The sequence below is a fragment of the Eremothecium gossypii genome, chromosome VII (genome assembly GCF_000091025.4).
Source record: "Eremothecium gossypii ATCC 10895 chromosome VII, complete sequence".
NCBI classification, from domain to species: domain Eukaryota; kingdom Fungi; phylum Ascomycota; class Saccharomycetes; order Saccharomycetales; family Saccharomycetaceae; genus Eremothecium; species Eremothecium gossypii.
In genome coordinates, this window is record NC_005788.4 from 273753 (window position 1) to 300791 (window position 27039).

Sequence of the window (27039 nt, forward strand, 5' to 3'; positions counted from 1 at the left end):
AGGTGTATGTGCAATATATATCCTACGGAGCGCCTTTACGTGGGATTTTTCTTGTCAAACCGGGCATCAAACAAACTGAGGCTGAGCGCGGTATCGTTGAAAAAATGACAGCTCGACCCGGGCTCCCTGCTCTGATGATTCGGAAGCAGTTGGAAGGGTTCGATATTCAACCCACATTCGTATTCTCTAGTTCTCTTATTGTATAAGAAAAACTGGCTACCTTCCTCTGGTTCCGCGGGAGTGGGTTGCTCGGTCAGGCCTAGAAAATCAAAGTCACCATGTGCAGAGATAGACATATCATCCAGAAAAGACGAAATATGGAAGGGAGGAAGATTCTGTAATGCTTCCGAGATCTGTAGTTTCCGAGTTTCCCGCTTCGATTCACTTTTCTTGGTGCATTCATAGATAACAAAGGACTTTAGTGAGGACAGAATATCATAAAGTAGCAGACGAAGTTTCAGTTTGAACCCCGTATTTTCAAAAAGTAGTCGCAAAGATTTCACCAGATCTGCTTCGGCATCATATCTATCCTGCCGAAGCGAGTCGCATACCTTTTGAAAGATGAATTTCTGATGCACAATAAATATTTTCAGATAAATGCTCAACTTCATCTCTGAATTGCAGAGCGCGGTTTTGTTCATGCTTGTGAATTTCAACATTGTTGCCTGGAGGAGCCGGAAGGATTCATTATTCATCGATATCACCGCACTGCTCTGGTTCATTTTACGAGAGAGATTCATAATAGTCTCAATCATTACTGCTAAGAAGTGAACATCGTCTGGATCCTCAGATAGACATTTCTTAAAGAAATCGGCTTCGAACACTTCCAATAACTTCTCCAATACATCGAAATTCGCTACCCTATCAAATAAGTGGGAGCATAATACATTGTACCGGGTCAGGTCAATCAGCTCGAAGACAAAGTTCGTTATCGTCTGTCCGTCACTCGTCGCGCCATTAAATAGGGCCTCCGTATAATAATTCGTAAAGGCTTGGAAAATCCAGAGATTCGTGAAGTTCAGGTTCTCATATAGTTTAGCAATGTTTATAGTTTCTTGGGTCCCCTGGTCTATGTTTTTAGTCCCATACCTCAGGAGGGATAATATTAATGAATAATCCTCGTTAGACTCCCTAAGACAATTGCAGATGATAGTGGTAACTTGTTCCTGTAGCCGGGAATTAGGGCCGTAGAAAACTAACAAATCTAAGAACAATTTTCGATCATCGAGGGAGGTAGAATTGCGGTACATCGAAAGTACAATTTTGAAATTTTTCTTAATAAAGTTACGCTTGTGTAATTCATACCATAGTCCCTCTCCATAATTGTTTCTGCTTAATATCTCCCGCAAAATGTCATCACCAATGATCTTTTGAATTTGGTCCAAAGTCAATAGTTTCACTGATATGAGTTTGACCAGCTGCTCAATTGTGTAATCCTTCCTTTTCAAAAAAATGGACATGAACTTTGTATAGTCACCCAAATTGGCAAGCATTAGTAAGGATAAACCTTTTCTCGCCCTTTCGCAGGCATCAGCACTCTCAGTTTTCAACAAGATTTTCAAATTTTGTTGGAAAATACCTGGGAAGTTATGAGTTCCAAACTTGAAGCTTTCCTCGTTTACTTGGTTAATATTACAATAGAGAGTAATAACATCTACGCTTGATTTTGTCAATTTTTCAATGCGTATTTTCTCCGATTCATAAACTTCTCCCAGCTGTAACTGTAAGTCAGAATCTATTTCAACAAGGTAGGGGAAATGCTTCATGAAAAACTTCCAGAAGGGATTGAATTCCGTAATGTTATAGGATAAGTTATCTTTGTTCTTAAGGCCCTTTGAATATATGTGGATGAGAGTCTTCATGAACAAAATTTGATCATTAATAAGTAGAGGGAAAAGGTTCTCGTAATATAATAGAACATCAATCAGTGCAGAAAGTGCGTTGATATCTGCCAAAAGTTGGTGATAGACAATAAATTCAACCCACTTGTAGAAATGGAATATTTCTTTCAGGTACAGCCCAAATATGGTAAAGTTCTTTATGACAGTGCCCTTATCTACAGGTTTTAGCACATTGTCAACCGGTGAGCAGACGTAGCTGAGATACCACTCGGAAACCCATATCTTAACACTTATAGGAAGACAAGAAATATGTTCAAATTGTTCCTGAAGCATCTGCTCCTTCGCTGTATTCAACTGTATCTGTAATTGCTCGTAGTTATATCTCACATAGTAAGTGGCATCATATTCCATGATATTTTTGAGCATCATATTGTATTGGTTTTTCATTAATGGCGAAATCTTTAGGTTAATCAGTAGCTCACAATGGAAGAACTTATCCTTGGAATCTGAAATATACATTATACCAGAACTTATCAGCTTTCGAATGTAGGTAGGTACCTTAATAATACCGTAGCCAATGAAGATATTCAACAGCTCGTAAAGGCTAGGTAGCTCAACGATGTTGCTGAGTTCTCTCTCACTCAACTTTGAAAAATGGAACACTAGCTTCCATATCATATCCTCCATGTTGTAGTCAGGTAGATTTTCCTGCGATGTGGTTTTCAGAAGTAGCAGTTTGGCCACCAGGTGTGCACCATCATAACGTGCTTTCCTCGAGGGGTTAGTGGCCCACATTATCATTTGAGCGACCTTCTCAATACACGTAAACCGTTGCTGAACAAAGAGAGTCCAATCATAACCAGGAGTGGCGTTATCCAATATTTTAGTCATTTCCGGATCCAGGAACGGTACATTTAGGATACTCTGCATGTCACAAAGATTATCAATTTCCACGCCGTCGGATTCATATAAGGAGGATGATTTCATTTTGTATTGCTTGAGCAAATTGAACTGTAATGAATCATTCCTATATGTAATTAACTCCAGTTTTCTTTTAATCACCATCGCCTGTTCGTTGCTGGTTTTGTCCATAGTTACAATCTCATATAAACAATTCTTGTAAAGATCCCAGTTCTGATTAGGCATTATAAAAGCCTCCAGTGACTGATGGTGAAAGATGTCCAGAATAAAGGCCTTCAAACGAAGTAAAAGACTCTCCTTCAATCGAGCATTGCGTTGCAAGTCATTTATAATATAATTCTCATCATTAATCATTGATTTATTTTGCAAAATCATATGATGTTTGTGCAAAAGTACAACTGTTATCTTTGATATCAGAAACGAGTTATCTGGTGCTTCAATTCCATGTGTCGGAGGGCAGATGCCAGACCAGAATATATTTAGTAAATGAAGGGACAACGGCAAAAATTCGAAATTTTCCACCTTTTCCACGAATTCGACCAGCCAGTGGTTGAATACGCCTCTATCCATCAGGCCCATATTGTAGCAATTGCCGAGAAGATTGATATAGTAAGAGACCCGAGGTTTCCATATTTTTGCCTGCGCGGTATCATTGTAGTACTTTGGCATCTCGAAAAGCAACCGTTCCATTATGCTTACCATGCTATTTGTCCACAGGTTGTATAGCTGGCTAACGACTCCCTCGTTGGTCTGGCCTGGCTTCAATTTGCTCGTCAGCGATTTCCACTCTATCGAATAACTACTTTTGATGAGCCAAATAGCGCGCTGCAACGGGAGCTGCCGCATGTAACACTGTTCCAAGATCTGCTTCCTCTTGAACCCATGCGGTATAGACTTTGCTAGCTTTGACAGAGACACATTAGGGGAGCTCAGCTCTTGCAACCATTGGGTCCGCCGCTGGTCCGTCAATGTCACCCTGTTGGGCAGCGAAAACCCGGGCCCAGCTAAATCTGTAAACTTCGCCTTGCCCCTTATGCTCTCTTCACTTTCTCCGGAGACTTTATTTATCGTTTGCTCACGTAGATGCACAACCTTCGAGAATTGCTCGGCCAGCATTCCAGCAACCTTCGGCAGCGATTCCTGCAGCGATGAACGCGCCGAGATGCTTTCAAAATTGACCTTCGCACTTGTATAGTGTCCCTTGGCAACAAAGCTAAGAAGGATCTTGTCCTCGATCTCTGTGTGTGCCCATGGATCAAAATCGGGGTAGATATTCTGTTCATTACCTGTGTTGGACGTCAACGGATGCAAATCCTCAGGCGGGATCAAAATATATCTACTGGATGACATATTGGGCGTGGATAGCCTTTTCTGTCGTTAGCTGCGCCTTGGATTACCTCCTCGCTATGTTGCTACTTCATTAGACATATAGTTACTTCTTGCCCAGGCCCGGATTTTCGAAAATGAACAGTCGATCTACCTACCATACACTTCGACGTTATTTTCGAGTTCGAGAAGAGCTGGTAGTGCCAAACGACGAGATTAGCCACCAATTATATAATGTATAAAGGAGTTCTTAGCGGCCTAAAACACTTTTCTTGAGCTCTTCCAGGCATTTCTTGTAGGTTGCAGTATCTTCTTCACTGAGCGAAACTAGCTGTTCACGTTGTTCCTCATCGAAAAATAGGTGAGAGCCGTCTGGCGCCCGTGAAATATCGGAATCGATGTGGTCTTTCCAGAAATTCTGCTCACCTTTGCCTACGAGCAAATTCACGGCGGTACCTGAGGTATTGGCACGGGCAGTTCTGCCACACCGGTGGACATACTGCTGCGATGAGATGGGCAAGTCGTAGTTTATCACATGAGAAATGCCGGAGATATCCAGGCCGCGAGACATTAAGTCTGTCGACACAAGAATGCTACAATGGCCGGAGGCGCCGGCAGCAAACGCTTCAATTAGCTTTCTGTTGGTGGCCTTGGAATTGTTGTTGTTGATGGAGCCGACGGTCGTTGAGACTGCTGAGAGGCCATTGCCAACCATGGCAGTGAGAAGAGCCGCCAAACGAATGGAAGCCTCATTGCTCTTCACAAACACCAGGATGCGCAGGCTCTCCGTTGACAGTAGCGGTAGCAGGCGTAGGAGTATGAGCGGCTTGGCGTAGCTTTTGGATGTTGGGATTGGAAGATTATACTCCTGAAGCTGCGCAGGCATATGATACAGTTGTGATCCCATGAGGAAAAGCTTAGGGTTATGCAATTGCAGGTCATGGAGCCTCTCGGTATTCGTTGTGAGAGTAGCAGAGAAAATCATCTTGATCACGTTACCGGGACCTTTAAATGGCCGTTCCGCGTTCAGGCGCGTCATGAGCTCGATACACCAGTTCTGAAATGACTGGTTCAGCAAGCGATCCGCTTCGTCAAGCACAAGAAACTTGAGGTTTTTCAGGGAGAATGTCTGCATATTTAAATGGTCGACCAGTCTCCCGGGCGTGATGATCAGTACGTCCGGCTCCTGGGCCTTCAACTTGGCAGATTCTTCTTTCAGCGAGGTATCCATCTTGGACACTGCAACTACCACACTCGATCCCTTTGCTAGCGCTTGGACTGTGTCATATACCTGATGCACCAACAGCTTGGTGGGAACCAGGATTACCGCACGCAGCTTGTTCACAGTGCGCCTGCTTAGTATATGTATAAGAAGCATAGCATACGCCAGGGTTTTCCCCGACCCAGTAGATGCATTTACCAGTATGTCGCCGACTTTTCTTGTGTAGTACCGCTTAGAGACGCTGTATGCCTGTGACATCAACGGCAAAACCGAGTCCAGCAGTGCCGTCTGTATGGGAAACGCCGTCCGCGAAAACCCGCCCTCAACGTTCGCAAGTAGGCTTGTAGATAATATATCCTTGTATGCCGCAAAGGGCTTCGTCATCGTGCTGTCGTAGTGGATTTTCGTTGTGTTGGACCACGCCAGCAGCTTGCGCTCCTTCCTGCTATCCTGGGCTAGGGTGTCCCTCACAATAGCCGGTTGCGCAATTGGAACCAGCCCATGCATTTTTGCGGGCTCCTCCTCGCTATCTGATCCGACTATGGCGTCGGAATCCAGCTTATCCTGTACCGAGATGGTTCGCTGGAACCTGGACAGCACCGACTGGTGTCTCTTGTCCGCCTCCCCGGTGCCTATGCTATCAGATCCGTGATTCTCCTTTCCCTTGGAATCGACGACCTCCTCCTCATCGTCGAGCTGCATGGCCTCATCTTCGCTCTCTGCGCTGCTCATCTCGCTTTCGCTCTCGTCTTGTTGGGCATCTCTGCTCCTCTTCATCGGCAAAGAAGGCGCAGGAGGAGCAGTATCACCCTCTTCATAATGCCTACTTGGATCAAACCTTGCAGCAAACATCTTCGCTCAGACTGTAATATGGTCTCTATTTGAACGATGATCTCGATGCCTCTGCTCATGACATTAAAATGCGGAAAATTTTCCTAGCTCGCTAGTCACATCGTAATCAAAAAGCAGACAGGACATACTGGCAGTTGACGCCATATACGCCTGGTTCCTCTCGCACGAGTGCTATTCAAGCGATCATATAGAAGCCTATGTTTTCTTCATTGCGTCTTCTCTCCCGTTCCGTGTGGAAAGGGCCTAATGTGGTGCCTCTGCCCATCAAAGAAGCACTAGCAAAGGGCACTCCCATAAGGACGAACGCTCGGTCAGCAACGGTTCTGCCGCAGTTCGTGGGGCTAAAGTTTCAAGTGCATAACGGTAAGGACTACGTTGCATTTGAGATTACGGAGGACATGGTTGGCAGCAAGCTGGGCGAGTTTGCACCTACGCGGAAGAGATTCAGTTACACACAGACCAAGAACAAGTGATCTTATAGTGTGCATTTACCTTGACTGTATAGACCAGCACCATTTAATTATGTAAATAATACAAACCCTGATGAATTAGGTACCCTTCAGACATTATTTCTATCGCTGCCAGAAGACGAGGCCATGAGTTTCTCCTCTCTTATGGCACCGGTCCGGTCGATCACGGGCCAGTTGCCCCAGTTTGAGAGCCGTAGCACGATGCACGTGGCGTTGTCGGCTGTGTTGCTGCCAATAGCCATGATATAGCGGATAACCTCATCGCTGCAATACTGCGGCGTGGCCACTTTCAGGCCGCGGTTGTTGACTGTGGACGTGATGAGGTCGACAAGTTCCTGGTCGCTCATCAGGTCTGAGACGCCGTCTGTTATGAGGCAAAGAAAGCACTCGTCACCACCAAACGGCAACTTGGAGTGCTCGGAGCGCGGTAACCTCCTCGTCGAGCCAATGAGATACGAGTAGATGTCGGGTTCGCAAGTAAGGCCCTCGCGCTTGCCGCCACGGTCGCCGAAGGCGCGCGTGTTGGCGAAGTTGTTGAGAAATCGCACGTCGCCAAAGGAGTCTGTCTGGAAGTTACCGCTGAGCCTGTCTGATTCGCGGGGCGAGTCCGGATGGTGGACGCGGACCAAGCTATGTGCAATGCCATTCTTATCGCACAAAACAACCTTCGTATCGCCCACCTGGGTCACCACGAGCTTGAGCAAGCTCTCCGGGCTAACGAAGAACGACTCATCGTGGGGTTCCCCGTCATAAGTGGTAAGGAATATGCTAGTGGCCGTCGAGCCCCCTGCGTAGGCCGCCTCAGTGACCTCCATGTCATTTTCCGTGGCCTTGAAGCCACTGACCTGCTCGAGATCGTACTTGAGGAACGTGAGGTATATGCGCAACCGCTCCAGCTCTGTTAACAAGCTCGTCTTGTCGATGATGTTCCCCGATCTATCCAAAATCTTCCCGGGCGCAGCACCGCCCTGAAGAACCTGCTCTTGCTTGGTGTTGCAGCTGCGGATGAAACGGTCATAGAAGAGCTCCCGCCGGGCGTATATCGTTGACCAGTAGCGACCGCCCACCCGGTCGCGATACGCCTTCAACACAGAGAACAAATCCCGCTTGCTAGGATACGTCTTCACGAGCCATTCGTGCAAGCACGTCGCTAGCAGCTTCGAGACACGGCCCCCGCCATGGCCGTCGAATATCGAAATGTTGAGCACCGACCTCTCCAGTGGCAACTTTGTGCGCCAATGCTCCCGTTTGTGCCGAATCTCGGGGCTGCTCAAGCACTGCTGCTCGGCAGCTGCAGAAGGAAGCTTCAAAACGCGCATTGAATAGCCATCCTCGTTGTACCGTCGATTGATCCGGCTCGAGCTGTGGCCGATTAAGCTCGGAAACCGCTCGAGATGGATGCGAAGCATATGGTTCGAGCCTGCGCCGCCAGCTGCGCCTGTCACAGAGGCGGCAGCACCCGTCCGACCATGCTTAACAAGCATATTTGTGGGCCTCAGATGAATATACGCCTGCGACGCTCCCATATTCCTCGGCCGCGAGCCTAGATGGTCTTGCCCCTGGGTGCGGCAGCATTGCTAACTTTTTGGGACATGTAGTTGTCCTGTAGAAAACGCTGTCGTCGTCTCGGAGAGGGCCCAGACATATAACAGGCATACCTATGTGCCCCTCACGTTGCCCTAATGCTCGTGCTAGGCCCAAGAGTGCTCCAGCCACGCCATTCGGCGAGGTGAGGCTACCTTATCGATCACGTGCTGGATAAGATAGCGTCGCAAGTTCCGGGACACAAGATGTGACAAAATTTTCTACACATGCCAGCATCAGTATACTAGAGGTATCCACCAAGAGCAATGTTCCTATCGAAGCTTAGCCCGCTGCATGCGCTGTTTCCGCGCGCCAGCTACAGCCCTGTAAGCTGGGCGACGCGACTCTTTTCGCAGAGCGCGCCTGCGTGCGCCACGCTGAATCAGATCAAGCGGGGCGTGGAGCCTCCGCGCCGGAAGAAGGTGACGGAATCGCCTGCACTGGAGGGCTGCCCAATTCGCAAGGGCGTGGTGCTGCGTGTGATGGTTCTGAAGCCCAAGAAACCTAATTCTGCGCAGCGCAAGGCCTGTAGAGTGAGACTGACCAACGGCAACGTGGTGTCCGCATACATCCCGGGCGAGGGCCACAACGCGCAGGAACACAGTATTGTGTACGTCCGCGGCGGGCGTGTCCAGGATCTGCCGGGCGTGAAGTACCATCTTGTGCGTGGCGCGGGCGACCTGGCAGGCGTGGTCAACCGCATCTCATCGCGGTCAAAATACGGCGTGAAGCGCCCGCAAAAGGACTAGCAGGGCTTACATACTTGTACATATACCCACAATACAGCTGATGCACTTAGTAGCAGGCCGGCGTTGCAGGCCGGCGTTGCAGTTTATCACGTGACTACTGCCAAATCTCTAAAAGGGGCGAGCCTGCCTGGTCAGTTTTAAGTCGATGCATGGACCACAGCGCCCACGAACGCACAAGCGTGTAACTGGCCTCGATACATCATCAATGCTACATCTACAGCCACACAACCTGTTGATCGAGAAGACGCTGGTAGAGGCTTTGGAAGCTTTCCGCAAGGGCACGCCGCTGACACTCGACAGAGTTGTGTCCGACTTCGACTACGCCACTTTCCACATCTCCAATGCAGACCAGACGGGCGTCACACTGAATGTGAGCATGCGCACGAAGGCGTGGCAAAGCGTGGCGGCTGCGGGACCGGGTCTGCTGGCCTACCTGCAGGACAAGTACGACCGGCTACCGGGGGTATCTACCGCATCTGCGCCCGAGACGGGCTACGACCACACGCTGCTGATCCAGCTGGACGCCCTGGCACCTGAGTCCGTGATGCAGGTTGCGCTGCTTAAGATGACTACGATGGCGTACGTGTTCCAGCTAGCGTTCGACGAAAGCTTGCGCCTCGCACAGCTGCCGGAGGACCGCCAGGAGGCCGCGGGCGTGCACCTGATCCAGTACCGCGACGACGAGAACATCTACATCAAGCCCTCCGGCGACCGTGTCACCGTCATCTTCGAGACCATGTTCCAAGGCGAGACCGATAAGGTCTTTGGTAAGGTGTTCCTGCAAGAGTTTGTCGACGCGCGCAAGCGCAACCGCTCCATCCAGTCCGCGCCGCAGGTGCTGGTCTCGCACGAGGCGCCGCTGGAGATTGCGTCCGCCGTGCCCCGCCGCACTGCCGACCGCAGCAAGCGCTTCGTGACTTTTGTGCTCTTCCCGCGCCACTTTGTGACCCGTGACCTGCAGTTCTCCTCCGTGTGCCACCTTGCCCTGTTCCGCAACTACTTCCACTACCACATCAAGTGCTCTAAAGCCTACATGCATACCCGTATGCGCCGCCGCGTCGACTCTTTCATTAAAGTGCTAAACCGTGCCAAGGTCGACGCAGAAGATGACGACGATGACAACCGTCGCACCATATCAGGCAAGAAGATGGTCTACTGAATCTCCAGCCCGTTTATAGTACATTTGTAACCCATGCGTGTTCCTAACCCGTCCTGTGAGCTGGCTTCCTCTCTCAAAGCGGCTTTTCGCTCCGCAAATCCTTGAGTGATGGCCACGCCATACATACGTAAAACGACAACAAACACAAGAATGCGTAGCATGTACCCACACCATCCGAAATCATCTCAAACAGCCGCATGGATGTCAATTACAGACGGCAGGGCTCGATACAACTCAATGGCGCCGGCTACTTAACGTGATGACCAGGCCAGCACATAGGCCAGCTCGTTGAAAGTGATATTCGAAAAACGATGCTGAAAAATTTTTCAGACTCCCTTTTTACGTACCCACTATTAGTGCATTTAAGACTAATCCTTTCTTTAAATGGAGACAGGAAAGGTCAAATATACTGCTGAAGGTCGTGAAACCAAGTAGATATTGGACCGATCATGTCCTTTTTTGGGTTTGATACCAGCATGCCTCCAAAAGGAGCGCAAGATAGCAAAAAACAGAAAGAATTGGACTTTGAGGAGACGTACCAGGGCCTTGGCGATTACGAGCAGGAGGAAGACGACTATTTGAACGCAGAGACGTTTGGCGATGGTGCAGACCTCGGCAACGATTTTGACTTTGGGTACGGGAAGGGCGCACTAGAGGGCGGGCCGGCCTATGGGGCTGTATCGTATGCGCCAACGATGTCGTATGCAGCAGCAGCCAGCGGGGCACCAAAGAAGTTTGACGACAATGTGGATTTGCAGCCAATGGAGTCGCTGTGGGGAAGCGGGCAAACGGCCCCTGGGTCTGCCACGTTTCCCGAACAGGCGATTGGGATGCAGGATACTGCGCGTTCTCCGGAACAGATGGTAATGCCTCCGCCCGGGTTTATGGCGGTTCCACAGGGCGTGCCTCAGGGCGTATCTCAGGGAGTCCCTCAGGGAATGCCTCAGGGAATGCCTCAGGGTGTGCCTCAGGGTGTGCCTCAGGGTGTGCCTCAGGGTGTGCCTCAGGGTGTTCCGCAAGGAATGCCGCCGCAGGGGTACGCCTTCGCTCCCCAGGGCTATGTGCAGGCTCCCCAGCAGTACCAGTACGCTCCCCAGGGTATGCCTGCGCAGTTTTCTCAGGGGCTACCTCAGCAGTTCCAGCAGATTCCGATAATGATGGGCCAGCCTCAGACTTCTTCGCCGGATGTGAACCCGCTACAGCAGCAGCCTGCGCAGGGGCACATTGATGTGCCGCTTGGCATGCCTTCCATGCCTCCTGGCATGCAGCAAGATATGGGTGTTCCTCAACATGCGATTATTGCGTCCCCTCAGCAGGTGCAGGCGCAGTTGGCGGAGCAGCAGCTGTCCCCAGTGCAGAACTCCACTTCATTGATGCAGCGGGGCCCTGCTTCACCTTCGGCGCAAAACCGCATTCCGACCCCGCCACACACACCTAGGGACTTTAGGCGTGGATCGACTAGAAGGCACCACGAACCGTTGACGGAAGAAGAGCAAAAGAGGCTCCACATTCGCCAGGCCAAGGTTGACAAGATTTTAAAACATTCTGGTGTTATGACACCCCGTGACAAAGATTTTATTACCCGCTACCAATTATCACAAATTGTGACTGAAGACCCGTACAACGAAGATTTCTATTTCCAGGTGTACAAGATTATACAGCGTGGAGGAGCGGTCGGCGAGTCGAACAAGGGACTCATTGCTAGGGCATACTTGGAGCACTCTGGCCACCGGCTCGGCGGCCGTTATAGGCGCGCTGATGTTGCTCTCCAGAGGATGCAGTCCCAAGTTGAGAAGGCTGTGACTGTTGCTAAGGAACGGCCACAGAAGAATAAGGATCTTGACAGTGCTAAGGAGGGTGTGTTAGGCAAGATCTCTTCAACTATGAATTCGAGAGCTCCGCGTAGGCAGTTACAGCTCCCTACGCACAAGGATGACGAGTCAGGGTATGATGACTCGTCCGCGGTATCCTCCAGTGCACTGGACGAAGTTGCTCATACTCTGGAGGGCGTTGAAATTGCCAAGTCCAAGGGTCGGAGAAGATCTTCATATATGTTCAGCTCAATGGATCACCATTCCGTTCTCTCCCGCTCCGGAGGGAGGAAGTTTGTTCTTTCCTTAATTGAGTCGATATACGAAGAAGTTCTGGAACTGGAAGCCGTGCTCAGAAATGGGAAGCAACCAGATGTCACCAAACTATGGGAAGTTCTCCACATAGATGACGACTCTCACGAGGTCAGCCCATTCATTTCTATTCTATCGTTTGACAAAGGTGTCAAGATTATGCCTAGAATCATGAACTTTCTATCCAAGGAGCAGAAGATGAAGCTTTTCTCTTGCTTCTTCAATGAACTGTCCTACTTGAATATTATTATGAAGAGCTCCTACAAAACGAACCCTAATCCAACTGACTCACAACTTAAGAAAATTGAACTATTCCAGTCCGCATTCTTGAAGATTATCGTTTCCTTTTTGTCCAACCATGCGGAGTTCATCGAGGTTGTAACACTTCTGCTATGCTTGATCAAGAATAACAATATTTCATTTATCAGCACTTCGAAGATTGGTTTGAATCTAATAACTGTGTTAATATCGCGCGCAGCATTGATTAAACAAGATATTAGCATAGGCAATGGCTCATCTAACGTAGAGATATCGACCTGGAATGATGTCTACGTTAAACTGTTTACTGCCTTGGAAACGAAACTCCTAGCCATATTTCCACCTAAAGCATATATGGATAAGGTTATCGCTATGACTGTCTCGCAACAGAACCAAGCTATGTCTGCGCTTTCATCAGGTGGCGCTTCTCAACACCCACCTCATCTGGCTTCTCCGTTTTACGATTTGTCTTATATTTGGCAATTCTTTGCGTCATTAGCGCTATCAGGTAAGCTAAATCACCAGCGTATCATCATAGATGAAATTAGGGACGAGATCTTTGGCACCATCTCGAAGGCGGAAGAGTTGGAGAAGCAATCACAGGATCCAGCTTATCTTTACCAACGCAACAAGATGTACCAGGACCTCAACTTATTCCTGAACGTCATCGGGCTTGTAGCCCGCGATGGTGAAATAAGCGAATTAAAATAAAATTCTACCGTGTATGTGTGGTGTAAGAGAAATGATTTGTACGTTATGTAGTATATAGGCATGACTACCTGAACTTAATTAAATATATTATGAGCTGAGTTGGTAGGGCTAACTTCCCTGTTGGATGAGATTTAGTTTCAAGCATGTGCTAGCCGCCAAGGTCATATTAAGTGTTTGATAGAGACAATTTAACAATCGGACTTCGTGGCCAAGCTGGTTAAGGCGTGCGACTGTTAATCGCAAGATCGTGAGTTCAATCCTCACCGAGGTCGTATTTTTTACCCTCTCATGCCAAATGGCACCCAAAATGTTGGGTGCTGAGTCCAACATTGGTGAAAGACCAACATCGGAGATCAAGTGAAGGAAGATCAGTGGAAGCGTAACCACTTTAACCTGTTCTATTTGATGCTCTAACTCTTAAAGTATGCTTGATAAGAATGAGCAAGAGGTAATCTTCAGGAATGTCGCAAAGTTTTTAACACAGAATGACCTTACCAGCCTTGCTTTAGTGAATAGGTGGTTTAATGCGAAGATAGCTATTCCAGGACTCTACAAAAACATTATAATATGTAGAGATCCAGTTTTGCGAAGTGGGGAATGGTTTCTAGACTGTGGCACCAGTTACATTGCTGGATTTCGTGCGGTGTCTAAAACCTTCGATCAAAACGATATCTTTGTCTATGATAGAGTGCGACGCCTTACTGGTTCTTCTCACCTCGACAAGATCCGTACCCTGGTAATAGAGTCGGATACTTTCCATGACATGGAAAATGGGCGGATTGTTTTGCAGGAACTTCTTGATGCTGTCATAGAAACAGGTGTCATTGAGCATTTGTATATTCGTGACCCTGTACTGTTCGAAGCGAACTATTGCCAATTATTCAGTCTCTCGAGACTGCAGCATCTAGAGATAACAAATATGAAGGATTTGGCGCGTATTTCGGATGCTTCGATCAAGACAGTGAAGTCGTTACAGCTCACCCTAAGGGAGCCTTCTTTTGAATCCGGTGCAGTCCCACCAGAAGTTACAAGGGCCTTCTTTCCAAAGATTGAGAAGCTGACTATCCAGGACAATGAATACTCCAGTCTGCGGGTGTTGCAGTATTTCGATTCGGAGGGCATCACGTTTTGCAATCTTAAGGCCTTAAAGTTTAATCATGTTCACGGACTTCATGACTATAACAAAACATTGCGCGAACTAACGTCATCATATATTATCAAAACGATACCACTTGAAAATATTCAGAGGTTAGAGATAGAAGTTTCTTGTTGCATTAAAGGATGCGAATGCTTTGATAACTTCTTGGTCGAGCTGGCATCGGAACCTTTGAACTTGCGGGAGTTGTCCTTCATCGAAAAAAGATTTGGAGCCATCACCCACCTTGAAGCAGAGAATTGGGATCTGGCAGTGTGCAAGTTTCTTCTTAGTCTCCCATCAATATCTGTCAATCTCAAAGCGCTCAGCATTCGGCATAGCGCACCAGCAGATGGTATAATCGAGGATGCAGTAGAGGGTAACTACTTGAGAAGAAGGACTCTTTACGCAGAAGTGCTCCCTCACCTGAGAGCACTGACCACATTGATTGCCCCTACTATCCTTCATACGTTATCTGCTTACGAAACACTAGTCTGCGACCTGCTCTGGAACGGGTGCGAGTGCCATTTCTGCGCTGATGTTCTGGGCGTGTTCGACCGTTACCTAATGAATCACCAGTACTACTCACGCTCTGCGGGCACCTACAAGGACATAACCCCATCCATATTTTTTGCATTTGCTTCAGATGCTCTTTCCCGCCGTTGCTCACCGGCATCTGGGTGGGACCTTGACGTGCTGACACAAGCTCCCTTCGGCCATCTCTGGGATATGCACGGGTACCAGAATATAGCTCACTTTCCAGATTTTGACTGCCTCTACGACGTATCTACATTCGGGTATCTGGCCGTTTGCATAACTCACTTTCTCAATCAGTATATGGACGATATCACAGGTTGTCTGCCAAGCTTGAGGTCATGCTACCTGACTGGAATCTACTACACCTGCAACAAGTCAACAAAATATAAATCAATCTACGAATAAATAATCCAAATGTATTTGTATATAAAATGGAATGTATTTTACAAGCACCTTCGCAAGCTTTTGTTAACGTGGAGAGTCCGCCTTCATCGTCTGCAGTTTCACTCTGTCCCTAACCATTAGCTGCTGATTTTTACCGGCGAAAATTTTTGGCTTGATTTTGTTAGTGATGATACAGAGTTCAGTAAGGTAAAACTCATCAGCAGATTTCTGCAAAGAAACTAGGTTACCACGGACGCCGCTCATAGTTGGTCGTTCAATTATCTGAATTTGGTTTTGGTTATAGCATAGGGATTGTATTCCTCTTTTGCGCAGTGGTTCTTGGGAAGCAATTTTGCAGAGTATTGCATAAGAATATCGGACAAATCGGAACGCAGGGCTTCGCCATAGCCAGACCCACTCGTCAATACTACCAGGAGAACAGACTGTTTTGACCACGCTGACTGTAATCTTTGCTTAGTTGAAATTCTGATTTACAAGCATTGATGGGAACATACTAAGAAGTTATGCTGAATAGATCTCGAAGTAGCATGTTAGGATGCGTACGACTGTGGCCACGAAGCGTGGTATTGGTGATGAATATGCGTCAGCTGCAGCAGAGTGTTGTGTGCACGGTATACAACGGTGTACGAAGGACCAGCAGGCAACTTCCGCGATGGATAAATGATAAAGAACCACAGAAGGCGAAGAACGGCCAGTTGAAGGCCACATCTAACGGAAATCGTTTAGGCTGGTCCAAACAGAGACAGGTATCGTTCATTACCGAGGAGGAGTTTAAGGCGGCATGGAGCGTGCGGTTCATGTATGGTGAACTCGAGACCGTGAACGAGGTTATAGATATACTGGAGAAGAAGAGTCAGGCTTTTCAGCCCGCGCACCTACTCACATTGCTGGAAACACTCTACAAGTTGCATGATTTGCATGATATCGCGCGGATTTACCAGGTGTATGGCCCCTTGCTCAAGAATATGGACTCCTACCCGGGATATTGTGAGCTGCTACATCTACTAGTTAAGACACAGTTCCAGCTGCAGGACTACCCAATTACAGAGCTGTTATTCAGGTTATATGCCTCATGCCAGAAGCCAGATGGGAAGCTGTTTATGTATGGCCTCCGTTCCATGCTGGAGAACAATAATGCCGTTAGTGCAAAGGAATTCTACTGTCGTTTTGTGAAGACCTGCAAGGAGCTACACTCCAGTGATCATATACTACAGCTTATGACCAGCTATGCGATCAAGAAGGGTGACATGCAAGGACTGAGCGATATTTTTCAACTGTGGTTATACAACAGCCATATTACACCGTCATATGTCACTCTTGCGAGAGCCCAGTTAGATTTTGAACGGTTTGACACGATGGAGGGCAAGTATTACTGGTACCAAATCCTACATCATCCTCAAGTTGTTAAATCAGGATATCACCAGAGCGACTACTACCTCATCGCGAGGTTCATGAAGAGGATAGACAGATTAAAACTTCCTCCAGCCAGTGTACAAAAAGAGATGCAGGAGAATAACGCATACGCAAATATAAGCTGTGACGCAAAGTCATTACTTTACAAGCATCTTCTCCATACATACATGAAGGCCAACGACTTTGCATCGCTTAAAGATATGTTACGGATTATTCAACAAGACAGTGAAGTTAGTATTTCTATGGATTTTCATCTTGTCATATGCAAGTACTTCTCCAAGAATGGACTTCTAGGCGATCTTACTTCATATCTGAAAGACGTCATTGTTAAAATTCCGCATACTGAAAAGCCTGTATTCGACAGCAGGCTCTTATCGATTATATGGCGATCTGCAATGACAGCATACCCAATGCTCCTTAGGGAATATGAAAATGAATTTCAGGTTCTTTTAAATCATGAGGAGTACTTCTACTGCTTTCCATGGCTACAGAACTGTGTCAAAAATCTGCTTTCTCTGGACGTCTTGGAGGCTCGAGGCGACGGTATTTTCTCGGTAAGGACAGCCACAAGTAGCGAAACGAAGAAGTTATACCGCGCTGCCAAGCATCTTAAACGGCATGATGCAGGCAAAGTCTGCTTCATGATAAGGAAGCATATGGATGCCTCGATGCGCCCAGCATTTGATTTATACTACAGTCTAATGAAGTACTGTGTCAACCACCGTCAGTTCAACACGATGAACTTTTTAGAGGCTAATCTTCGTCCAACCTACCGATACATTCCTTTAAAGGTCGATATACTTACACTGCGAGCCAAGATATACCAGCTACTGGACAATCAGAACTTAAACCCTGGGGAGGCGAAGGGCAACTCACAAGTGGGTACCATGATCAAGTCTTTTATCACTACAAATGAGCAGCGCTTAAATTTCCAGAATCGTTTACAGCTGGGTACGCTTGCAAGCAAATTTGGCCTTTTTGAGCTAGCGGAGGAACAGTTCGCTCACGCCAAGCGCCTCATGCGGCCTACAGAGCGCCGCGAGCTTTACATGTATTACAAATCTCTCAGCGCGTTCTATTCCTTAGCCAAAATGCCGACCTGCTTAATAGATACTCTGCGTGCCTTTAATAACGAGCCGCACTCGTCCCTCGTAACACACTACTGGCTGCGCTCTATCCGAACACATATCCACTGGCTCCGCCGCAATAATGCAGAAGAAGAGGTCATAGATGAGCTGACCAAGCAGCGCAGCAAGATGGTACTCCACTATGCGAACTCAAAGATGGAAGGCCTGCATAGCATTTCGGCTCTCACCACACTTCTGCGTTCTTGGCTTAACCATCTCTGTGAAGCCGATCGTGCGGCAATGCACTTGCGCAGAGAAGCACTGAAAAAATCAATAGACATAGCCTTCACCGCGCGTACGCATGCCGCTTCCTCATCTGCGGCGGTCAGCTGCGCCCTAGCATCAGGCCTGCCCTCTACGCAGCCTCTATCACAACCTAATTTCTACACATATCCTTACAAGGAGTGTGAGCAAAGTATAGGAATGCACGCAGAGCTACCGTGAAGGCCCTACAGCGCCTCCATGCCTGTCCATGTACTTTATCTTCTACACTGTAAATAGTTTTGGGAAGGGGGACCCGCTAGGAAATGCCGTGCCCTCACAATGCGATAATGACAAATTTAATGAACCTTCGTTAAAGTGGAAAAGGGAAAGTAAGTAGGTGGGTTGGGGTATATAGGCGTATCCCTTCCAGAAGGAAAGATAGTAACATAGGCTTAGCTGTTTTGGAGGTTCAGAGTAAAAATGAGTGGCGTTCTGCATAAGGCAGTGCCTAAGGTGGTATGTTGGCGATGCGATGGCTCCTTACTGTGCGAACAAAGGTACTAACTGACGTAAAACAGTCTGGTCGGAAGCATCTAATAATCATACGAAAGTTGCTAGAGACAACAATATGCACTATATGCCATGATTATATGTATGTCCCGGTGATGACCGGGTGCGGTCATAACTACTGTTATTTCTGCATCTCCAACTGGCTCAACAACACAAGTTCTACAGAGCTCAACTGCCCGCAATGCCGCTCGAGCATCACGTCGATGCCGTCACTGAATGTGACATTACAGCAAAACCTTGACGCGCTCATCGAGGTACTGGACAAGGCGGAGCCCGAGGTGATTGCATTGTTGGATGCGAAACGCGAAAGTCTGAAGGAATACAAGGACGACGTTGCAGGGAACCGTCTCTACCAAAAAGTCTTTGAAAATACTGCAGTAGCGGTGGTAGACGAGGACGATGGGGTGGCGCGATGCAGCAACTGCCACTGGGAAGTGGAAGGGTCTGTGTGTCCCCACTGCCAGGCGCGCATGCGCAACCGGGTCAACGAGACAGAGTTCAACAGCGACGAGTACTCAGAGAGCGAGCTGGCAGAGCTGGAGCAGACGCTGGACGAATATCGCGTGCGTTCAGCAGAGCTAATGCAGGACCTAGGGTCGGCAGATGGGCACAGCAGCGATGGGAGCCTGGCCGACGCACTTAATAGGCGTTTCCCCATCAGACAGCCTCGAGACTTTCTGCACGATGATATAAGTGGCAGTAGCGACTCGCACTACGACGAAGACAAGTACTACCCGGACCGTCGCTCCGCTAGCCGGTCGGCTGACGCAGACACGCCCTCCGACCTAGAGGGCTTTATAGTCGACGACGAGGACCCCGCTGCGCATGAAAGTGAAGGGAGCAGCACATATAATGGCTCGCAGCCCTCGAGCCCGGCTTCCTCGTTCACACGGCATCGGCAGCGCTCCCCGCATATAACTACCCGCGTCGCCCGCGACAGCACAGACGACAGCATCGTTGAAGTGGTACGAGACCTCAGCACCTCCGGAGGGGGCTCTTCGCCCTCAGTCAATGGAAGCAGAGCTACCGACACCTCTCGAGACAGTGATTATTATGAGAACAACGAGGTTGACGGCTTTGTCAGTGGTGACTCCCTTGACGACACCGAACACAAGCATGCAGTCACATCGAGCTCGGCGGAGGAACCGGCCCGGAAGCGCCGGTATATGGTCCTGGACAGCGACGACGACTAGGGGTCGGATGGTCAGGCAATGCCCTCCGTCTCCGTAGTAGACGGCGTCTTGATGCCTTGCATAGAACGTATATAGTGATGTAATCCCCGCCCGCGTGGTACTCCCCCAATCGAATGCTTGTCCAGCTAGCTAGCTCGCCCATCTGCTCCCGATTCTCAGAGCCAGCGCGGAGCGCTGGTGCTGGTGCTTTTCTGTAGCTGGCCATGAAGCTCATTTCACGCGATTTGATTGGTTGTTCCGAGTGGTCCGACACAAAAATTTGGTGATCGAATACCGAATGCATATTTTGAACTCGCAACGTTTACCCTCGCATTAACACAGCTCAAACACACCACCCGCTGTTCGCAATGGCCGTCAACAAGGTTATCCAGTACCAGAAAATGTTCCAGGCTTCTACCAAGCCTTTGTGGAAGAGACACCCAAGATCCAACTTCTACCTCTACCCATTCTACGGTCTTTTCGCGCTATCGCTCCTCGTCCCTATCGCGCACATTCCAAATGCCATCATGGGGATCAAGGCCAAGAGATCATAAGCCTCGTGAGGTCAATTTCACCATGGGCCACTAGGAGGGCGTTGCAGGCTGCGGGTCCCGTGGCCAGGCAGCACCGCGGCATACCCTGAGCGACCCTCGATAGGTACATAAACGTAAAATACATATGCGAAGTACATTGGGAGACCGGCCTGCTGACGGATGAGCACCACGTTACAACGGCCTGTTACGTTTCCGTTCGGGGCAGATGGCAATCACGTGACCACGCGGCCGGGCTAGCCGGCGAGCCCCTTTTAAGTGGCTCAAAGCGCAGACTATATACTCCGAAGCGATGTGACCATCTGCCGCAGTAACACCTGAGCAACTCAGGGGCTTGCAGTGTGGGAAGGTATACAGGAGCCATCCATCACCTGTATATGATCAGGCTACTTGGGCTGACAACTCGAAGAGTTGCCGTGCGTACGCCGGTGACCGCTCTCTATAGCACTGGCAAACCAATCGACCCCAAGCATATATTCACAGATCCCCAGACGAACCGCATACGAGATCCGCCGAATTACTTCCAGAAGGGCCGCGGCCGCGGTACAGAGGATGCTCCGCTTCCTGCGGACATGCACTACGGGATGGGTGCGCAGGAGGCGGTGTCAGAAGCCATAGGAGCATCAATCAGACAGCAGCGGGCGCGCAAGCGGCGCGGTATCCTGCTCGCACTTGTGGTAGCAGTTTTCGGCACGGTATTTGGCTACTCGATCGGGTACCGGGTGTTTTACAAACACAGCGAGTCGTTCCTGCCTTTGTGGCCGGCTAAGCGCTCGCGCCCGCTCAGCGAGAAGGACGCCGCCAATCTGCGGGTAGCAGAGGTCAAGCGCATGGCGGAGTTCCGCGTCTTTGAGCGCCTCTCTATGCATAAGATGATCAAGGAGCAGTTTGGCGTCCCCTTGCACACGCAGGACGGCAAGAAGCCGGAAACAAATGTATTTGTGCTGTGGTGCGAGGACCAGGATCCCTGTATCACAGGGCTACTGTTTAGACCATCGGGCAGCCATGCCCCAGACCATGGCCATACTTGGCACGACTTCCTTGGCCTCGTCCAGTGGCGGGTCACCCATCGTCCCGTGAGCATCCGCAATGCTGCAGAACGCGTACTAAATTTCATTGGTCTTGGGACATCCGATCTCTTTCAAATGGTGGATCCGAGTAAGGTTTATGGCGACTTCAAGTACGAGTTTCCCTTGCCGAAGCGGAACGATAACGATCACGCGATGCACATTTGTTTCCTGGGCGAAATGCCGCTGGGACCGGACTCCCTAGTCGTCTACCGGGGCAAATACCACGTTGGCGTGCGCCTGGACCAGGTGGATCTGTTCCGTAGAGAGGATGGCAAGCTAATTCGCTACGTATTATATAAAAACAGCTGAGGCAGCCCGCCGTTTGGTTTGATTAACTTTTCTTTCCTGTACATAGGAATTATATATTACACTATCCTTTTATCATATATCCGTCGGCACCTCATCACTCTAGCGCGTGGCCAACTTGTCTAACTGGCCCACTAGCTCGTTCTCATCCCACTCCAGCGGAAAGTCGTCGCATAAAAAGTCCTGCAATAGCCGCTCTTGCTCGGCTTGGTGCTGTCGCATGGCCAGCAGCTTGCGCTGCTCAAAGATGCGCCGCTCCAGCTCACTCACCGTGGCTGGATCATCTTTCAACGGGCGCGGGGCCTGGCCGCGCCCGTCGCCTTTCACCTGCCGGTGCGCGGGCGCGTTCGTCCTCGACGCACGTTTCGCCGCGCCCTTGCCCGCAGCGCGCCGCTCGCCGTCCCGCTTCGACCGCGCTGACTCGTCCGTGATCCCCAGGCGGACTGCCAGAGGGTTTGGTCCCCTCCCGGCCGCCTTGTCGAATATACGACTCTTGGACTGGCTGCCACTCGTCGACGGGCGCGAGTCAAGCTGCTCCGCGCTGGACGCGGACCCACCCGACCCCGCGGAGTTCACCCTAGCGCTCGAATTCGCGCCCTTTTTGCGTGGCCACCGTTTGCTATCTTTGGTTTTGCCCTCCTCCTGTGGCTTTACTGCTCCGTGCGAAGATCGCCGCTCTTCCGAACGCGCTGCCGGCTTCTTCTTTCCTGTATTAGCGGTCTGCGCAGGAGAGGCTTTACCATCCTCTGCTGGTACGCGAGCCCACTTAGAGTCTAAAGGCATCCCGAACCTTCACACGGTAGTGGAAGTATACCTGTAAATCCCGTTGTCTAGTCGTGGCTTTGACAGCATATCTGTATGAAACTTTTTTCAGCAAGGTTTCCAGTGGACTGGCAGCAGTTTCTAAAATGGCAGCATCCGTAGCTTAGAGCGGCCTCTCGCCGCTCGTGTGCCTTTTCCAGCCCTCACAGAGAAGCTGCGCCATAGCGTGTGCTCGAGCATTGATTCCCCTGGAAGCCGTGCCCGACGCCCGCTCGTAGGTATTCGTAATGCCATCTCTCGCATGGAGAAGGCTGCCTCTTTGCATTAGTGTACGGGAGAGCAGGCCCTGCGGGGCGCGAGCTCCTTGCTGCAGCTCCCGTAAACCCTGCTGGCAGGATGCAGAAGTTGTCGCCGACAGACAAGCGAGAACAACGTGCATCGATGCAAGGCGACGAGCAAGATGTGGCGCAGGGTAGCAAGAACGGTTACATGTAGAAGATGGGCACACGGCGGGAGCTACAAACAGTGGCACGAGCTTGGGCTGGATGAGCAGCAGCGGTTTGCGCGGGACTTTGTGGAGAACTACCGCGCGCAGTACCCGGGGTCCAAGACCAATGTGTCGCTGCGCGGGCTAACGCTGAACATGGAAGAGCACGGGGATGCGCCGGCTGTATTTGGCATTTTCTACAACGATATATGGCGCCTGCGCCAGCAGCGGGAGGCGGCCCTGTACGGGGCCGGGCAGCGGGTGCCTGCCGGCAGCGCTGTGCGCGAGCACGGGCGCTTCGCGCACGAGAGCTTCCACGACCTGCTGGTCGAGATAGAGTCTGCAGAATGAGCTTTGCCCTACATGCGGCTATGTATAATTTCTATAGTAACGTGCGTGCATTCGACGCTGCCACGTCCGCTACCGCGCGCCCGGCGCGGTAGCCCGATTCCCGAGCGCAGCCGCTAGGTGGCTGGCACAAACGCACAGGGACGGCTAGCTGGGTGCCAGCGAGCAGGTCAATTGGCCTTTGCCCAGTGCCACGAGCTGGTGCGACTGCCTCCTGCAATAACGGAACATGCGGTGCGACTGCAGCATGACGGTCAGGCTGATCAAAATGCTGAGGTAAAAGCAGTGCATCAAACACCGCTCGATCGTGCTTCGGGAGGAGGACATACCGAGCAATGGGGTTCGTTCGTTGCCTTGACGTCTATGGCATGGGCTCAACAGAAGCCTGCCCAACAACAGTGTTCCGTCGAGGCCTTCATAATATACCGTCCATTCTAAACAGACTAAGGTGCTGCGGAGGTGCTTCAGCGAGAGGATACGCAGCCTGGTCATCGACGGTATACCCCGATGGCCGTTGCAAATCCCTGACGTAAGCAGAATGTTCTCCCATTCCACGCGTACAGGCCATGTAGCATCCGTGCGTTGGTGCCTCTGGCTCTCTGCGCCATGCTCCAACGTCTAATCATGACCGTTTGACGCATACACCAGGCCTGCGGACGACGCTGTACCGCAGCCCAGCCTGTGATCTGAGCTCGAAGCTAATGTCGAGGAAGGGGGCCAGGGGCTTAAAGATGCGTTGCAATGTCTAGCTAGCGCGGCTTACCACAATCAATACGGCGAGATAGGCTAAGTGAATGGAACTAGAGGCATGCTTGGTGAATTTTACGTGACCGCCCTTCCTTTGGTGTCCCGCCAAGATCATGACCGCGCTATGTTGTAAAAAACATCAAGTTGAGATACACGCTACGCGCGCTAGGCTCCGGCATGTGGACAAAACCTGCGAACTGTACTGTAGCGGGCGTATATAGTGCAGTCGGCTTCCGATTGAGTAACTGAGAAGCAGCTGGTATCGTGAAGATGTCGAACGGTCTCAGTTTGCCGAAGTACGCCAATATGCCATTCAGGCCTCCGCGGATGGCGAAGCAAGGGGACAAAAGGCGGGGCGGAGACTCCACTGCGGGCGGCGAGACGGCTGTGGTGCGCGAGGGTGGCTTGGGAAAGAGTGTGAAAGACCAGGAGCAGACTGGTGATGGCTTGAAGAGGCCTAAACGCGAAACCAAGATATTCATGGTGACATACAGGAAGGCCAGCAACAAGAAGAACAAGACTTGGGATGGAGATGGCTACGGGGTGCTGCGGAGTGGCGAGCAACTGAGAGTTTACAATGGCGACGGTAAAGCGCTGGGCACGTACCATTGGCAGGCGGATCGTGCCATGTCTGATGTGGTATTTCGATGCGGGGCCGGGTGGGAGTGCCAGCTGGACTACGAAATCAAGGACGAACGTGAATTTTCAGCCGCCCTAGATACTGTCAAGGGTGCGCTAGCCCCCGAAAAGAAGTCGCCCTGCCGCACGACCGTGCAGCCTGGGCCTGGAGCAGGCGGGAACAACACGCCGACACGCGTACCTCTGTCCAAGCTCTTTGTAGGTGCGAAAAACACCAAGTTCAAGCCAGTGATGCGCTCTGCGGATGCCGCTATCGCGGCAGGCAGTGCCGCTTCGGGCCGCCACTGTGCGCTATTCGATAAGACACAGATAGATGACCCACTGGTCATGAACAAAGCCGGTGACGACGAAGTCGAAGTTGTAGTCGATCCTATTTTGTCAAAAAAGCTACGCCAGCATCAGAGAACAGGTATTAAATTCATGTATGACTGCGTCCGGGGGCTCGCAAGGTCCGAGAAGGACGATGATAGAACAGTGATGATCTTGGAATATGATAGTGATGTCAAGGGTTGTCTGTTGGCGGACGAGATGGGATTAGGGAAAACATGCATGACGATTGCTCTGATCTGGACGCTACTGAAGCAGCATCCCAGGCCATCGTCTGTTCCATGCTCGCAATTGGGGGTTGCGTTGCAGGGTATTTGCCAGAAAGTTCTCGTGGTATGCCCGGTGACTCTGATTGGCAACTGGAAGAAGGAGTTCATCAAATGGCTGCCGATGAATAGAATTGGAATCTTGACGCTAAGTAGCAAGAATACCCCAGAAAAAGACAAAAATGACGTTCGCAACTTTCTGAGGGTTCAACGTACCTACCAGGTGCTAATTCTTGGTTATGAAAAGCTGCTGAATGTCTTTTCAGAGTTAGACCAGGCTAAAAGCAAATTGGACTTATTAATCTGCGACGAAGGTCACAGGCTTAAGAATTCATCATCCAAGATACTGAAGTGCTTAACCGATTTGGAGATTGAACGGAAGGTGATTCTGACTGGTACGCCCATCCAGAACGATCTAAATGAATTTTATACAATCATCAATTTTATCAATCCTGGCATTCTGGGCACCTTTGCACACTTCAAGCGAGTATACATAACACCTATTACCAGGGCTAGAGATGTAAACAACAAGCATAATGACCAAATTGTCTCTCTCGGGGAATCCAGATCACAAGATTTAATTGAAATAACAAAAAAGTTCATCCTGAGAAGAACCAGCTCCATCATTGCAGATTACCTACCACCGAGGACAGATATTGTAGTGTTTTGCAAGCCAACACAGCATCAGCTAGATGCTTTTAATCAAGTGCTGGTGGGAACCCGCGTGGACTTTCAAAATATGTCCTTTAATTCCTCACTTGGGTTGATAACACTGTTCAAAAAGATATGCAATTCTCCAAGCCTAGTAAGTTCGGATTCATACTTTCAGAGCAAGGTAAATGGGGGCACCCCCGCTTTGAGAATAGCACAAAGTACAACTTCTGGGAAACTTAAAGTGCTCATGTCTCTACTGCACCAAATAGCGCACCGCAGTGATAACGAAAAAGTTGTGGTTATCTCTAATTACACTCAGACACTCGATATCATAGGAAACCTTATGTCGTCTGCAAGTTTATCGTATCTACGTTTGGATGGTTCGACACCCACGAAAGAGAGGGATGCAATAGTGAACGATTTCAACCGGAGTCAGACTATTTTTGGATTTCTATTGAGTGCCAAATCAGGTGGCGTTGGGTTAAACCTCGTCGGTGCATCAAGACTAATCCTATTCGATAACGACTGGAATCCGTCCGTCGACCTGCAGGCAATGTCGAGAATTCATAGAGATGGTCAGAAAAAACCTTGCTTTATCTACCGGCTTGTCACTACCGGATGTATCGACGAGAAGATATTCCAGCGGCAGCTGATGAAGAATAATCTCAGTAAAAAGTTCTTGGATGACCACTGTGATGACAAATCTAGTGATAACGTCTTCGAGCAGGAAGACTTAAAAGATTTATTCAGCGTCCAAAGTGGAACGCTCAGTAACACACACGACTTACTTTGTTCTTGTGAAGGTTCCGGGGAAGAATTTGAGGACACAAATACTCCTCCACCTTCCAGTGAAAACACTGAAGGTGGAAAAGCCAAGATGACGGGCTGGATGCGAGCCTTAGACGTAAAAAATATCATGGACAATTCCCAGAAGCAGCAGTCCGCTTTAAAGGCCACCATAATGAAGAAATGTCTCGTTGGGTATAGGCATATTAATCCGCGCTTAATGAGCGATTTTGGTGATCATATATTGGAACGGACATTAGAAGAATACCCAGATAGCGTGACATTTGCATTTGTGAAAAGAAACAAATAATGTTCTT

At 49.6% G+C, this 27039-nt stretch overlaps 15 protein-coding genes and 1 non-coding gene across 16 annotated transcripts; 12 read left to right on the plus strand and 4 right to left on the minus strand.

Annotated features, from left to right (window-relative positions):
* Positions 1-35: 35 nt before the first annotated feature.
* SRB8 (Srb8p) lies at positions 36-4112 on the minus strand (the record flags this gene model as incomplete). The annotated part of the gene is made up of 1 exon (NM_211503.2): positions 36-4112. One exon carries the CDS (start codon positions 4110-4112, stop codon positions 36-38), a length of 4077 nt encoding a protein of 1358 aa, NP_986441.2.
* A 226-nt stretch (positions 4113-4338) lies between these two features.
* Positions 4339-6162, minus strand: DBP6 (putative ATP-dependent RNA helicase DBP6; the record flags this gene model as incomplete). The annotated part of the gene is made up of 1 exon (NM_211504.1): positions 4339-6162. The coding sequence occupies one exon, from the start codon at positions 6160-6162 to the stop codon at positions 4339-4341; it is 1824 nt and encodes a 607-aa protein (NP_986442.1).
* Positions 6163-6359: 197 nt separating this feature from the next.
* Positions 6360-6635, plus strand: RSM19 (mitochondrial 37S ribosomal protein uS19m; the record flags this gene model as incomplete). Its single annotated transcript, NM_211505.1, has 1 exon — positions 6360-6635. The coding sequence occupies one exon, from the start codon at positions 6360-6362 to the stop codon at positions 6633-6635; it is 276 nt and encodes a 91-aa protein (NP_986443.1).
* Positions 6636-6721: 86 nt separating this feature from the next.
* PTC6 (type 2C protein phosphatase PTC6) lies at positions 6722-8158 on the minus strand (the record flags this gene model as incomplete). The annotated part of the gene is made up of 1 exon (NM_211506.1): positions 6722-8158. One exon carries the CDS (start codon positions 8156-8158, stop codon positions 6722-6724), a length of 1437 nt encoding a protein of 478 aa, NP_986444.1.
* A 324-nt stretch (positions 8159-8482) lies between these two features.
* Positions 8483-8965, plus strand: MRPS12 (mitochondrial 37S ribosomal protein uS12m; the record flags this gene model as incomplete). The annotated part of the gene is made up of 1 exon (NM_211507.1): positions 8483-8965. One exon carries the CDS (start codon positions 8483-8485, stop codon positions 8963-8965), a length of 483 nt encoding a protein of 160 aa, NP_986445.1.
* Positions 8966-9110: 145 nt separating this feature from the next.
* On the plus strand, positions 9111-10124 carry ARC35 (Arc35p; the record flags this gene model as incomplete). Its single annotated transcript, NM_211508.2, has 1 exon — positions 9111-10124. One exon carries the CDS (start codon positions 9111-9113, stop codon positions 10122-10124), a length of 1014 nt encoding a protein of 337 aa, NP_986446.1.
* A 449-nt stretch (positions 10125-10573) lies between these two features.
* On the plus strand, positions 10574-13216 carry PAT1 (deadenylation-dependent mRNA-decapping factor PAT1; the record flags this gene model as incomplete). Its single annotated transcript, NM_211509.1, has 1 exon — positions 10574-13216. One exon carries the CDS (start codon positions 10574-10576, stop codon positions 13214-13216), a length of 2643 nt encoding a protein of 880 aa, NP_986447.1.
* Positions 13217-13414: 198 nt separating this feature from the next.
* Positions 13415-13488, plus strand: AGOS_t0175. The gene has a single exon. It is a non-coding gene; the product is annotated as a tRNA-Asn (tRNA).
* A 152-nt stretch (positions 13489-13640) lies between these two features.
* Positions 13641-15293, plus strand: ROY1 (Roy1p; the record flags this gene model as incomplete). Its single annotated transcript, NM_211510.2, has 1 exon — positions 13641-15293. The coding sequence occupies one exon, from the start codon at positions 13641-13643 to the stop codon at positions 15291-15293; it is 1653 nt and encodes a 550-aa protein (NP_986448.2).
* A 503-nt stretch (positions 15294-15796) lies between these two features.
* PET111 (Pet111p) lies at positions 15797-18277 on the plus strand (the record flags this gene model as incomplete). The annotated part of the gene is made up of 1 exon (NM_211511.1): positions 15797-18277. One exon carries the CDS (start codon positions 15797-15799, stop codon positions 18275-18277), a length of 2481 nt encoding a protein of 826 aa, NP_986449.1.
* A 240-nt stretch (positions 18278-18517) lies between these two features.
* PSH1 (ubiquitin-protein ligase PSH1) lies at positions 18518-19800 on the plus strand (the record flags this gene model as incomplete). Its single annotated transcript, NM_211512.2, has 2 exons — positions 18518-18553; positions 18616-19800. The coding sequence occupies 2 exons, from the start codon at positions 18518-18520 to the stop codon at positions 19798-19800; spliced, it is 1221 nt and encodes a 406-aa protein (NP_986450.2).
* Positions 19801-20147: 347 nt separating this feature from the next.
* Positions 20148-20333, plus strand: COX7 (cytochrome c oxidase subunit VII; the record flags this gene model as incomplete). The annotated part of the gene is made up of 1 exon (NM_211513.2): positions 20148-20333. One exon carries the CDS (start codon positions 20148-20150, stop codon positions 20331-20333), a length of 186 nt encoding a protein of 61 aa, NP_986451.2.
* Positions 20334-20707: 374 nt separating this feature from the next.
* AIM39 (Aim39p) lies at positions 20708-21709 on the plus strand (the record flags this gene model as incomplete). Its single annotated transcript, NM_211514.1, has 1 exon — positions 20708-21709. One exon carries the CDS (start codon positions 20708-20710, stop codon positions 21707-21709), a length of 1002 nt encoding a protein of 333 aa, NP_986452.1.
* A 99-nt stretch (positions 21710-21808) lies between these two features.
* Positions 21809-22489, minus strand: GFD1 (Gfd1p; the record flags this gene model as incomplete). Its single annotated transcript, NM_211515.2, has 1 exon — positions 21809-22489. One exon carries the CDS (start codon positions 22487-22489, stop codon positions 21809-21811), a length of 681 nt encoding a protein of 226 aa, NP_986453.2.
* A 439-nt stretch (positions 22490-22928) lies between these two features.
* Positions 22929-23306, plus strand: MLO1 (Mlo1p; the record flags this gene model as incomplete). The annotated part of the gene is made up of 1 exon (NM_211516.1): positions 22929-23306. The coding sequence occupies one exon, from the start codon at positions 22929-22931 to the stop codon at positions 23304-23306; it is 378 nt and encodes a 125-aa protein (NP_986454.1).
* Positions 23307-24320: 1014 nt separating this feature from the next.
* Positions 24321-27032, plus strand: RDH54 (DNA-dependent ATPase RDH54; the record flags this gene model as incomplete). The annotated part of the gene is made up of 1 exon (NM_211517.2): positions 24321-27032. One exon carries the CDS (start codon positions 24321-24323, stop codon positions 27030-27032), a length of 2712 nt encoding a protein of 903 aa, NP_986455.2.
* Positions 27033-27039: the final 7 nt, after the last annotated feature.